General features: G+C 34.0%; 1 protein-coding gene across 6 annotated transcripts in view; it reads right to left on the minus strand.

Annotated features, from left to right (window-relative positions):
* Nucleotides 1–11,355: 11,355 nt before the first annotated feature.
* LOC136038789 (monocarboxylate transporter 13-like) overlaps nucleotides 11,356–14,727 on the minus strand; it is an 80,784-nt gene continuing 77,412 nt past the window's right edge. For all 6 annotated transcript variants that reach the window (XM_065722166.1, XM_065722167.1, XM_065722170.1 and 3 more), the window contains one exon: nucleotides 11,356–11,795. In XM_065722166.1, the coding sequence (XP_065578238.1) occupies nucleotides 11,662–11,795 (134 nt within the window). In that variant the 3' untranslated portion in view covers nucleotides 11,356–11,661. The remainder of the gene's footprint in view (nucleotides 11,796–14,727) is intronic.

The raw sequence follows: 14,727 nt of genomic DNA on the forward strand, positions 1-14,727 counted from the left end.
TAGGAGGAGATAAATACCTCGCTGTTTATGCTAAAGTATTTTTAGTAATTTCAACTATTTATTCTACTTTCTAATTCAGGGGTCATTCTTATAGTTTTGGGACAAAACTTACGATTTAGTGTAAAGAGCGAGGTATTAACGAGGGTACAAACCCCCTCGTATACATAATAAAAATATAGAAATATAAAAGTGTGTTACGAAAGTTAATTCTTAAGCTACGTATATTTTTTACTAATAAAAACGCTCGTTAAAAATTAAAAGTTCTAGTTGCCTTTTTAAGTAACCGAAAAATTGGAGGGCAACTAGGCCTCCTTCCCCACCCCTTATTTCTCAAAATCGTCTAATCAAAACTAAGGGAAAGTCATTTAGCCAAAAATGAATTAATATACAAATTTCATTTTAATAATTTATGTGCGGAGAGCCAAAATCAAACATGCATTAATTCAAGAACGTTCAGAAATTAAATAAAAAAAATAGTTTTTTTTTAACTGAAAGTAAGGAGCGATATTAAAACTTAAAACGAACAGAAATTACTCCGTATATGAAATGGGTTGTCCCCTCCGCAATCCCTCGCTCTTTACGCTAAAGTTTGACTCTTTGCCACAATTCTACTTTTTAAAACAATTAAAAGCTTTAGCGCAAAGAGGATTGCGTAGGGGACAACCCATTTCATATACGGAGTAATTTCTGTTCGTTTTAAGTATTAATGTCGCTCCTTATTTTCAGTTAAAAAAAACTAATTTTTTATTTATTTAATTTCATAATGTCTTGCTATCCACATTTTACATCATTCTTAAATAATACTTACCAAACAATATCATTGGCATCACTTAGGCAAAACTGGATCACATTAACACAAAACTGGAGCTACCCATTATGTAATTCATCACAAGATGAACAAGAGCTAAGAGCTCATATGGCACTTATGACGAGGTCAGAAGAGCCAAGAGCTCATATGGCATGAGCTCTAGCAAAATTCTACGAATCAATAGATTGATTTAAAGTGAAAATCAGAGGCTTGATGCCAGTCGGGATTTAAAATAAGAGCTCTGAGACACGAGGTCCTTCTAAATATCAAAATCCATAAGGATCTGATCACCCAATCATAAGTTAAAAATACCTCGTATTTTCTAACTTTTCTTCATCCCAATCTTTCCACTCTAAGCATTTTCCAAGATTTCCAGTTTCCCCCTCCATCTCCCCCCAATGTCACCATATCTGTTCAGGATTTAAAATAAGAGCTTTGAGACATGAGTTCCTTCTAAATATCAATTTTCATTGATATCCAGTCACCAATTCTTAAGGTAAAAATACCTCAATTTTTCTAATTTTTCTGAATTAACATCCCCCCAACTACCTCAAAGAGAGCGAATTCAGTCTAGTTATGTCAATCACGTATCTAGGACTTGTGCTTATTCTTTCCACCAAGTTTCATCCTGATCTCTCCACTCTAAGCGTTTTCCATGATTTCCTGTTTCCCCCTCCAGCTCACTCCCCCTTAATATCACCAGACATGGTTGGGATTTAAAATAAGAGCTCTGAGACACAAGGTCCTTCTATACATCAAATTTTATTGAGATCCGATTACCTATTCATAAGTTAAAAACACCTTATTTTTTCAATTTTTCCTCTCTCTCCAGCCCCTCAGATAGTTGAATCGGGGAAGCAACTGTTATCAAGTCAATTTGTGCAGGACCCTGACACGCCCACCAAATTTCATTGTCCTAGTACGTCCAAAATCACTGAAAGCACTGGAAATCCCCCAAACTCCCCCCAAGAGAGCAAATCCATTCCAATTATGTCAATCATGTATCTAGAACTTGTGCTTATTCTTCTCATCAAGTTTCATCCTGATCTCTCCACTCTAACCATTTTTCAAGATTTCCGGTTTCCTAGATTTCTGTTTCCCCCTCCAGCCCCCTATGTCCCCGGATCCGATTCGAATTGGAAATGGAGCATCTAAAACATAAAAGCTTTCTATATATCAAGTTTAATTAAGATCCGATCACCCATTTGTAAGATAAAGATACCTCAATTTTCATGTTTTCCAAGATTTCTGGTTTCCCCCTCTAACACCCCCGAACGTCACCGGATCTATTCAGGATTTAGTATAAGAGCTCTGAAGCACAAGATCTTTCTATGGATCCAATTTGATTTAGATCTGACCACCTGTTTGTAAGTTACAAATACCTCATATTTTCTAATTTTTCTGAATCCCCCCCCTCTAACTCCCCCAAAGAGAGCAGACCAAGTCCGGTTATGTCAGTCACCTATCTTGGACTTTTCCATATTCTTCCCATCAAGTTTCATCCTGATCTCTCCACTCTAAGCATTTTCCAAGATTTCCTCCCCCTCCCCCCTAATGACACTGGATCTGATCAGGATTTAAAATAAAAGATCTGAATTACAAGGTCCTTCCAAATATGATAAGATCTAGTCACTCATTCATAACTTAAAAATACCTCTTTTTTCTAATTTTTCAGAATTAACCCTCCCCCCCAAACTCCCCCAAAGAGAGCAGATCCGTTCTGGTTATTTCAATCATGTATCTAGGACTTGTGCTTTTTTCCCACCAAGTTTCATCCTGATCTCTCCACTCTAAGCATTTTCCAAGGTTTTAGGTTTCCCCCTCCAACTCCCCCAATGTCACCAGATCCAGTCAGGATTTAAAATAAGAGCTCTGAGACACAATATCCTTCTAAATATCAAATTTCATTAAGATCCGATCACCCATTAGTAAGTTAAAAATGCCTCATTTTTCTAAATTTTTGAATTAACCATCCACCAAATCCCCCATCCAGATGCTCGAATCGGGGAAACTACTATTTCTAATTTAATCTGGTCTGGTCCCTGATAAGCCTGACAAATTTCATTGTCATAGCTTATCTGGAAGTGCCTAAACTAGCAAAACTAGGACTGACAGAATTTGTGATTGCTATATGTCACTTGGTAAATACTAAGTGCAATAAAAACAATAAGGGGAAAAACATCTAGGATATTCCACAAATGAGATAGGGACAAAAGTGAATAGACTACTTGATATTTTGTTCTTTCCCAATTTAGTAACCATATCACTTGTAAATCCAATTTAACCCATTAAATGCATTCTACAGTGACATTTAATTCCTTATCCTTAATTCTTACAAAGAAAGAAATTAATAAGTAGCACCAATAGGTTTATTGGATTTGATTTTAACAATCAATGTCTGTTGAATATATGACTTAGAAATGATTGATTTCTAATTATTTGGTATGTTTCAAACCACTTTCCTTAACCTATTTCTTATGTAAAAAAAGGAATCATGTGTAACTTTAATTAAACAATAAAAATCAATTAAATCAATTAGTGCCCCCCCCCCTTATGGTCCCATATATAAACCTAAGATACAGTTTAGTTTTGATATAGCTTTTAAAAAAACTCAAATGTAATTCGTACTTTGAAATATTACCTTAATTAATTAATTACTTTGATTTGCACTTTGGAGCACATTAAGATTCATCTTGATCTGTTATATGTCCCATACTTGACGATATGAATAATAAACCATCAAATGCATCCCACTGGTAGTCCCAGGAAACACCATTCCATTCAACATCTAGTAACTTTTTGAAAACTCATCATTGGGGGCTGACACTTATCGTTATTGATACTACTGGCTTGACCTTGCCAAAATGTACAATGCTGCATTTATCAATGAAACTCATGTGCTATATTGCTGCCAAGTCTTGACCATAGTCAAGATCCACTTCTAGTGACTTGTAGTTGACTGTACCAAACAACTTTAAGTCATTAGCATGGATAATGAGATTTCTCAGAGTTGCTGGAAGGTGGCAGTGAGGGTTTGGAGCAGTGAAAGAGCAGAACAAAATTGGCATAGGAAGGTGGGGCATAAAGAAACAAAGAAATTACTCCCAAAGTTAGTCCCACCCTGATGGAAAAGGTCCAAGACAAGAATGGTTACAGATGCTATAGTAAGAACTGGAAATTTTTGGGAAACATCTTTCCCAAATAGGGAGGGATGAATCCCCATTATGCCAAAAATGCAAGATAGCCACTACAGAAACAAGAAGGTATGTGATTTTAAAATGACCTGTGTTATGGCTGCTATCCAAGGAAGGAAACAAGGCTTCACACTTCACTTAATGTCTATAAACTACTTACATAAGTCTCTAATAATCATTGTACAACTTTATGTTATTGGGGTTAATTAAATGTTCATAAAACCCACTAATTATAAAAAATTTCATAGAGCAGAATTTCACATAATGAAAAGAGAAATCACCAATGCAACAGCACAAACACATAAAAAAAAGACAGAAGGAGAAAAGGAAGACTGTTTTCCTACATTAGTGATTAATATAGATCAGCACTTGAATGAGGCCTTAACCCTACTCATCCATACAATCACATAGGTCAAACAGCATAGCCATACACAATCAACCATAAAGAATAATCCATGGACAGGCAGTCATGTTGTCAATAAGACAAATAATTCAGAGGCAACAACCCAACACAAGGGCTCACCAGGAGAATACACACTTGCCTATAGGGTTTCGGCACTTTAAATTCTCCATCCAGGCAAGTGGCGTGCCGACCATAAATTCCCCATGGTATCCCAGTGTTAGGTATCACCCCCAAAATATATGCCTATGAAAAAACAAGCAAATGTAGAACAACCAAGTAACACCAAAACAAGCTCATCCTACCTTAGTTCTACCAATTCAGAATCTATATTAAAACTAAACAATTATTCAAAGTTTTTCACTGTGTTGAAATTTCTCTATTAATGTAAATGTGACCTAGATAAAAATCAAGGAAATGAATGTAAAATAAGACCATTTGTAACGACAATGTATACAAAATCCTCTAGAAATCCACTGTCAAAAATTAGGGACATGCCAAACTCAGTAACAAGGAAAATCAAAATTAACCAAAGATTTCTCTAAATATTTCAAGATAATTCTTTTGGTATTTATTTAAAAGTTTCTTATAATGAAAACTAATTTTTTTAAATTGCCAAGTTAATTTATTTGCAGAAAAACCTCTTAAAATCAATTTTTGGCTTAAAATTTTACATCTATTTTTAAAATCAATACAATTACTACAAATCCTTGCACATCTAAATAACTGTGAGAAAAATGCCGAATATGTGATATTTGAGTGTATATTACATTCAGGGATTGGGAAATTAATCACTTCAAAATCATCCATTTTATTATACATTTTAAAACTTAATTTATTATTATCAGAAATATTAATATTTAAATCTAAGAAATGATCTTCTAGACCAGTGCCATGACTAGGTTCAAGAGTAAGCTCTGATGGATATTTATTTTTAGAAATATCAATGAATTCCTTACAATTTAAAACCAAAATATCATCTAAATATCTTTTATTATTTGACAAAACATGTTTTAAATTCTTTGGATTATTCTTATCCATCATATATTTATAATTGAGTTGACTTAAAAACAAGTCAGCTATAAATGGGGTGGCATTCCCCCCCCCCCATGAGAATTCCCACAATTTGCTTGTACAAATTACCATTAAATCTTATATAAGTATTATATAAAACAAATTCTAATAAATCAAAAGATAAGAGGAATGATTTCTTGATAACCGTTTTTAAATTATCTAACACTACATTAAGTGATAAATTAGTATACATTGTCACAAAATCAAAAGACTCAATTCTTTAAAGAGTCTATCACCTGCAGTGAATTATCAACACTCCAATATGGATTATAGTTCAAAATTTTTTTAATACCAGAACAATAGGTTTTAAGTTTATTTATAATTTCCTTTAAAATTAAAGAGAGGTCAGTAGCAGCAATGTGGGTTCGACATTTAGCTGCTTCAGTAATAAACCATGGTTTAGGGGGATTCTTATGAAATTTTACAGTCCAGTATAGGACAATATAGGACTTATCATGTCACTGTTTTAATGCTGTTTATTTAACCAAATGGATAGTTGTGGTACAATCTGTAAAATCACAGCAGGTGTTGATAACACTGCTGTGTTTACAAACCTAGTTCAAAATTTCTATAGATGACATGTTAGTATTTTTATGGTCCTTATTGACTGAACAAAGAATTTCAGCAACACCAGAAAAATAATGGCAAAAAGCACCACAGTTTTACTGACTTATTTTTTTTTACCAAGTGACCAAAAATATTGGGGGGATATCCCCCTCCTCTCCCCATATGTGACAGCCCTGTTTGACAGTTCTATACCTACTGAAGTTTAAAAAAAAATAGATTTTATGATAATTTTCAGTTATCAGTTTCTTTTACTCTGATTTTAGTTTTGAAAATGCGATTTCTGTTATTTGAGTCGAATTTTAAGCCATATCAATGGCTGTTTTTTTTTTTTTTTTTTTTTGAATTTAGGAAATATATTTGTATATCTTTGAAACCTCATAAATTCAGATTGAGCAAAGTTGTGAAGCTGAAAATAGTTTTTTTGTACTTCATTTAAGCAGGAGATCTATTTTGCAAGGTTTTGCTTGTATAACACAAAGATTTTTACAGTAAAATTCTAGTTTATTGACTTTTGGCTATCTCAGAAAGGGGTTAGGTTAAGAAAATGAAACTTTCAGGGGTGGGTCTAAAGGCTAAAGTATATCCTAGGAGGGTATTTTGAAGTACGTACCTCTACTCCTTCTCCCTCTAGAGGGTCCTGACCTTTAAAAATATGTGTATTATAAAAGTGAAACCTTGCAAAGTAGATCTTCTGCTTGAATGAAGTACAACAAAATTGTTTTCAGCTTCATAACTTTGCTTAATCCCAATTTATAAGGCTTTAAAGATATGCAAATACATTTCCTAAATTAAAAAAAAAAAACATTGATATGGCTCAGAATTCTATTCAAATAACAGGAACTGCATTTTCAGAAGTAAAGCCAGATAAAAAGCAATTAGTAACTGAAAACCAAGGTAAAATATTGGTTTGTCAAAATTTCAATAGGTATAAAACCTGTCATGTAGGCAAATTTCAGGTCCCTCTAGAGGGAGAAGGAGTGGAGGTGGGTACTTCAAAATACCTTCCTGGGATATACTTTAGCCTGTAGACCCACCCTTGAAAGTTTCATTTTCCTAACCTAACCCCTTTCCAAGATAGCCAAAAGTCAATAAACTAGAATTTTACCAATAATGTTATATTTTCTCAGTGCTAAAAATATTCATAATAAGGTTAGTTCAGGTTAAAAAGTACTTACATTTAAATTTAAGATAAAATCAATTATTATATTCATAAACAGCATAAAAAAGGCATCAACTGATATGTTCACTTTATTGGTAAGACAGTTATATGAACTGTTATAATTCTACCAATATACTTTCTTGGGATATAGGCTTCTTTAGTCCATAGACCCATCCCTGAAAGTTTCATTTTCATAATCTAACCCCTTTAAAAGATAGGCCTAGCCAAAAGCAGCTAAGGTAGAATTTTACCCCTCGTAAGTGTTACCAGACTTGACCCTGGTAGAACAATTAGTAATCTCTAGTAGCCTATGTATAAAACCTAGAGTCAGGATAATCTGCTTTACATAGCCTACTCGGTCAAGGTCTACAGCCAAGTAAGCTGAATATATACTACTTTGGTTATTCTTACTTTTTGTATCCTCTTCATATCCAACTACCATGAAGTAATCGACTAATCTTGACATAACTACAGTTGGAACTACAAACCCCCAAAAATCATTCCATATTTGTAGAAGTTTAATTTCTTTGCTGATTTTTCGCAGTGTTGCCGGTAGAATAGTTTTTTTTAAACTAAATTAGTCATTTTCGGTCTCTTCCGAATGAAAAAAGCTTTATGCTGAGTTTACACGGAGAGGAAAACTTGACGGGAATCCTGTCTCGGAGACAGGATTTATGTTTACACACAGAGGGAAAAGTGGGAAAAGATTCTTTTCCCATAAAACATCATTTTACCATAATTTTCAGTTACTAGTTCCTTTTTCGCTGCCTTTAGTTCTGAAAATGCAATTCCTGTTATTTGAGTAGAATTTGGAGCCGTATCAATGTTTTTTTTTTTTTTTTCAAAATTTAGGAAGTGTATTTGCATATCTTTAAAACCTTATAGATTCATCCCTGAAAGTTTCATTTTCTTAATCTAAACCATTTCTGAGATAGGAAGAAGTCAATTAACTAGAATTTTACCAATAGAACTATAGGGCATACTTTAGCCTGGAGACCATCCCCAAAAGTTCCAATTTCCTAGCCTGGTTCATTCAGCTGTTCTGAAATCTCAGCCTTGGGCTGAGATTTCAGAACAGCTGAATCTGAAATCTCATTCAGCTATTCTGAAATCTCAGCCCAAAGCAAGTCTTTTAGCTTGGTGAGCAGTGTCATAAATACAAGGCTTGTCCTGCACCAAACAGATTAAATCAGTAATTTTGGGATGATTCTTTACTGACATGTTATTTGTTTGTCGGCCAAAATCAACAAAACTGTAAATATTCTCGTTCTTCTTGCCTACACATCAAGCAGAATTGGTCAAAAACGGTCCCGGTGAAAGGAATCCTTGCTGGTCGCTAGACTTTTTTTCTACCCGGATTCACGAACGGATTCCTTTCAAGTGGACCAGAATTCCTTTGTCCGCGACGGGAACTCTCGTCCGTGTAAACGCGCTATTACCCTCATCAGAGTTAACCTTACATGAAAAATTGTCACTTAAAATGTGCTTTGGTTGATTTTGAGGCCTAAAAGCACTACTTAGGGCTGGAGCTATGAGAAACAGAAAAAACACACGACTTTGCCTGAGAATGTCACGATAAAGACAAGACGTTGAAGGTCAGTGTTAGTTTCACATACAAAGTAAAATTTGTATGCGAAAATAGCCGAATTTTTTTCATTATAATTGAGAATGCCATTCCGAAGAATTTATAAACAACATCGAAAAAAATGGGAAAAAAAGTTGGACTCTTGCCCTGCTCTTTCAGTTTTTTCTCCATGCATGTTCTCCCTACTTTCTAATTTAAAAAGCTAGCCATTAACATTTGAACATTGATATCCTAAGATAAAAGCTAAAAAAAGAACAGGTCTAGTCAAGAATTATAAGTCTCAGAACTTGAATTTTCCGGAAATTGCTCAAGTATTGTCACAAATCCAAATAAGGAAACAAGAACCGGGCTGATTTCCGATCACCCTGTAGCAAGGTGAAATAAATCTTTAATCAGGGTTCAAGTCAATTTTCCTTTGGGAAATATCGTTATCAGAAAACAATTGTGGTGATAAGCAACGTAAAAACTTAGTTTGGAAAGTGCGAGCTTCTAAAGACAGCTCATCCTACTTTTGTACCCATCGATACAACTGAAAATATGAGCCTCCAACTCATTAATGATTACTGTTGCAACGTAGACGCGCAAATTGTAGATGTTAGAGATCAAGTACGAGCGCAAAGTTCTTACCTGCGGGATAAAATCTGTCCAATGTTCAAGTGGAATAACGTACCAAAAAAGAGTCTCAAATAAAAACTTTTGAAAGTGAGTAAAATGGGAAGCAATAATTTTTCATCGGCTGTGACTACAGCAACTAGAATTGCTCTCTCAACCACATCGAATTAGGAAATTGGTCCTACCAAAAATAGTTTTTGAGGGGAAAGTTTGTGGAGGGGAAGTTTGTGGAAGCCACAATATTGGAAGAGGTAAGAAGAGATCGTTTTAATAACTTCAAAATGACGTTCTATGTAGTCTGAAGTGCCCGTAAACCATTTAGGAAGTTGATTCCCTAAGTCAAGGAAACAGGTTTGACCTTGTCAGCTTGTTGGGTTCATTAACTTCTTTGCTAAATTCCAAGACAGTATTTTTCTTCTTTTCAACAAAACTTTTGGAAACCAGCACATGGCTGCAGGGTATGTTTAAATTTTGGCCAAGGGATTTTTCTTTTCACTTCCCAATTTGTGTGCTAGATCGCAAACAAGGACTTCACACATTCAGGCTAGTATTGCCCATGAATATAAGCTACCGTCTTTTCATATTAAGGGCTATGTTTCTCTTGGACTTCATAATCAGAGCCATCGTGCAATTGGGAGTGGTAATGAGGCTCTCTGGAACGTTTTTGGTGAATCAGTGAAAGAAATCAAGTAGGTGAAATTGTATTAAATATTGTCTTGGTTTATGTGATTATTGCTTGGTGAGAAAAGAGGGGATTGTACACTTTTTCTACACGCAATCTGTCTATTGTGATATTTACATGCTTATAAACTTCTATGTAAGCATTTGTCCTGAACAAATTTCGGAAACACCTTTTTTCTCTCTATTTGAAAGATACGACATCTATAGAATATTTTGTTTTAAGGTTGTAGAATCCTTAAGTACCCTGAAATGAGTGGCTGTGTTTTCTACATATTGGATATTTGGCAAAATTTTAGCTTTTTGATGAAAATTATTTTGATTAAATAAATGCTTAATACACTTTAAGGCTTTAAGCTCTTCTTTTTGTTGAATGCTTTTTCCAATATTCTCTAAGCAAATGACTGTGGATTGTCAGTTTAATTGATACATACCAATGTTTATTCCTTAAAGTTATGATAATTTTTTATTTATGAAAGTAGAAAAAATGAAAACATTTAAAACGCATTTTATTTTCAGTAAAGCGGAAATTATGCTCCGGTCTTGAGAAGGCATGGGGCTTAGTAGCCTACTCGTGTTAATTTTAGCTCATTTTTGAGTTTAACTCGGTTATTCATTGTAATTCCGTTTGTTCTGATTTTCATTTACTTATTGATGGTAATTTGCTGCCGTTTTACGCTTGAAATATTGTTTGATTCTATTTTTGCTTATTTTTGGCCTATTGGAGTTATTTTCTTTTCTTTGAAAAACTTGTTTTGTGGAAAAAGTTTTTAAATTAGTTACTGTTTTCTAATTTACGTTCTTTTTCAATTTTCAATTTTTTTAATCTTTTCAAAATTTTTCTATAAGAATCAATTGTTTGGGTTGCTAATTGTATGTTGGAAAAACCTTTTCAACAATTTTTAATCCTGACACAAACCGAATTTTTTAATTTAGTTTTAAAACTCCTGAAATTGGCTTAAAAAATAAAACTTAATATCATTTCCAAAAGATTATACCTATGTTCTTTGACAACCTGGGTACACTTACGCTCTTTTTGTTTATTTCATCATACAATTTCTTATAGAAACAGACCTAGAATACAACCAGTACTCCAGTCACGTCTTAAAAAAAATTAAATTTGGAAGTACCACGTCATACAGCAATTATTCCAGCATGTCTTTTTGATAATCTTCCGTCTAAAGTTTATTCGAATGTGTGTTCAAATTTCGAAATTATCAAGCAAGAAATCCACGTTGTTAGCCTATTAGCTTATTAATACATAACGAGCTTATCAGCTTATAATATCGAAATAGCTTCTATTAATTAGAAAAAAATGTACATATTTAAATAAAACATCAACTGTAAAAACTTGACCAGAGTCCAACACCAATTTTTTTTTTCTTCCTCGGAATGCAAGTTTTTGAACAGACTCGGTGTGAATTTTTGAATAGCTTCGAAACTTCAATTTTTTAGTTCAGAAATTTTTCAAGGGGCTTGAAAGCATAGCTTTCGTTGTAAGAAATTACAAAATTCTGTTAAGGGAGAAATACTCCGATGTTTAATTTACTGCCCCATCCCTCACTACTGTATGAAAATAATAAGCTAGCTTTGGTCACGTCTGTGATGCCTAAGGATCCATGGCTCAACTGTAAATACAAGAAAAGACGCTAAAAACAAGCAGCCAGACATCATAAAAAACGCTGCATTATAGCTGTCAGTTGCATTGAGTATGAAACCTGAAATAAGAAGAAGAAATATTATTCGTGTGATTCAGGCCGCGCAGTAGCTAAGTTCAGAGATAAATATTTTTCCAAGTTTGTGTTTTTGACTAGATTTAACAAAACAGGTTTTCTGAAAAAAAAACATGTGAGTGGCAGGTGAAGAAGAATTTTCAACAAATTGTACGTTCTGAAGTTTTTGCCCACACCGAGTGCTCTTTAGAAGTCAATCAATATTATTACTAAAAATTTAAGGAAAACGACATATTTCTTGAAAATGTAAAAAAAAAAAAATGAGTTTGAAAATTTTCGACATTTTAATTTTGTAACTAATTTAAAACTTAGTTTCGGATTTGGAAACAATCCAAAAACAAGTTGTTTTCGGATTTGTTTTCCGAATACTTGTTTTCCAAAAACAAGTTTTGGAAACAAGTATTTTAGTGAAACTGTCTGGCCGCACCCTTTTGACTGTCTTCTACCGAAACCTAGAATTTAAATAAAATTAAATTATCAGTTAAGGATGTATCTACCCTGATCTTGACATGAAGACTCAGGTGACGGAGCTATGTTTTATACTTTCATACTTTCTGAAATACTGCGCAGTATAGGCAGAGACATCTAGTATCTACTATATCTTCCCAGCAAAACCCAGCAGAGACAGTAACGTTGATTGGGCGGGGAGGCATAAGGCCTCCTGTATATTCCCCTATTCCCCCGTTATTTTGAAAAGCATCTTTTTTGATATTTTCATAAAAAAAAACCTCCTCTCAGGTTGAAAGAAAACACGTTCACCCCCCTCCTAAAAGATGAAAATGAAAAGAAATGCATGAGTTGGTATCAAACAGTTCGTGGTAACGAACTGTAGTAAGGAGCGACCCGGCTCAATAGTAACCAAAACTCTAAAAAATTGAATTTTGATATAAATAGCTACATCAAAAGAATCGTATTTTAATGCTGATTTTAAATATATAAGTTTCATCAAGTTTAGTCTTACCCATCAAAAGTTACGAGCCTGACAAAATTTGCCTTAATTAAGAAAACAGGGGGAAAAACCCCCTAAAAGTCGTAGAATCTTAACGAAAATGACATCATCAGATTCAGCATATCAGAGAACCATACTGTAGAAGTTTCAAGCTCCTATATACAAAAATGTGGAATTTTGTATTTTTTGCCAGAAGACACATCACGGGTGCGTGTTTATTTGTTTGTTTTTTTTTTTTTTCTTTTTTCTTTTTCCCAGGGGTCATCGTATCGACCAAGTGGTCCTAGAATGCCGCAAGAGGGCTCATTCTAACGGAAATGAAAAGTTCTAGTGCCCTTTTTAGTGACCAAAAAATTAGAGGGCATCTAGGCCCCCTCCCACGCTCATTTTTTCCCAAAGTCAACGGATCAAAACTTTGAGATAGCCATTTTGTTCAGCATAGTCGAAAACCATAATAACTATGGGGATGATTTACTCCCTCACAATCCCTGGGGGAGGGGCTGCAAGCTACAAACTTTGACCAGTGTTTACATATAGCAATGGTTATTGGGAAGTGTACAGACGTTTTCAGGGGGATTTTATTTTGTTTGGGGGATGGGGCTGAGGGGAGGGGGCTATGTTGGAGGATCTTTCCTTGGAGGAATCTGTCATGGGGGAAGAAAAATTCAAGGAAAAGGGCGCATGATTTTCTAGTATTACTATGAGAAAACAATGAAAGATAAACATGAAAACGTTTTTTCAAATGAAAGGAAGGAGTAGCATTGAAACTTAAAACGAACAGAGATTATTACGCATATGAGGGGTTCTAAAAATACTTTAGCATAAAGAGCGAGGTATTTATGAGGAGATAAATACCTCGCTCTTTATGCTAAAGTATTTTTAGTAATTTCAACTATTTATTCTACGGCCTTTCTGATTCAGGGGTCATTCTTAAAGAATTGGGACAAAATTTAAGATTTAGTGTAAAGAGCAAGGTATTAAAGAGGATACAAACCCCCTCGTATACATAATAAAAATATAAGATTATGAAAGTTTGTTACGTAAGTTGCTAATTTATAAGTTACGTATATTTTTTACTAATAAAAACGTTCGTTAAAAATTAAAAGTTCTAGTTGCCTTTTTAAGCAACCGAAAAATTGGAGGGCAACTAGGCCTCCTTCTCCACCCCTTATTTCTCAAAACCGTCTGATCAAAACTAAGAGAAAGCCATTTAGCCAAAAAAAAGAATTAATATGCAAATTTAATTTTAATAATTTATGTGCGGAGAGCCAAAACCAAACATGCATTAATTCAAAAACGTTCAGAAATTAAATAAAAAAAACTAACTTTTTAGCTGAAAGTAAGGAGCGACATTAAAACTTAAAACGAACAGAAATTACTCCGTATATAAAATGGGTTGTCCCCTCCGTAATCCTTCGCTCTTTACGCTAAAGTTTGACTCTTTGCCAAAATTCTACTTTTTAAAACAATTAAAAGCTTTAGCGTAAAGAGCGAGGGATTACGGAGGGGACAACCCATTTTATATACGGAGTAATTTCTGTTCGTTTTAAGTTTTAATGTCGCTCCTTTCTTTCAGCTAAAAAATTAGTTTTTTTTTTTATTTAATCACAGAATAGAGACCTAATAAAATTACACAACTTAGTATATATGTTCATCAAACAGGCGATAAATACGGGAAGAAAACGGACTTAAGAAAGCATATTCATTTAATTCTGTATCTCCTCTCTTTATCACGTTCCAAAAATAATAAATCACTAGTTAAAGATTTCCCGAAAAACTTGAAAATACCAGGTTTTAGCAGACGACAGCCAGATTTTTATGTCTACATTGTCTACGTTTTTATTCTTCTTCTTTCATTTATGTCTACGTTTTTCTCTTTTGCATCTTTCATTTGACATTATTTTTCAGTTTATAGGAAATGACATTTTATAGGAAAAGGCTTGAAGTACTTTTGAGGAGTTGTGCATT

Source organism: Artemia franciscana, chromosome 18 (genome assembly GCF_032884065.1).
Source record: "Artemia franciscana chromosome 18, ASM3288406v1, whole genome shotgun sequence".
Taxonomy (NCBI): Eukaryota; Metazoa; Arthropoda; class Branchiopoda; order Anostraca; family Artemiidae; genus Artemia; species Artemia franciscana.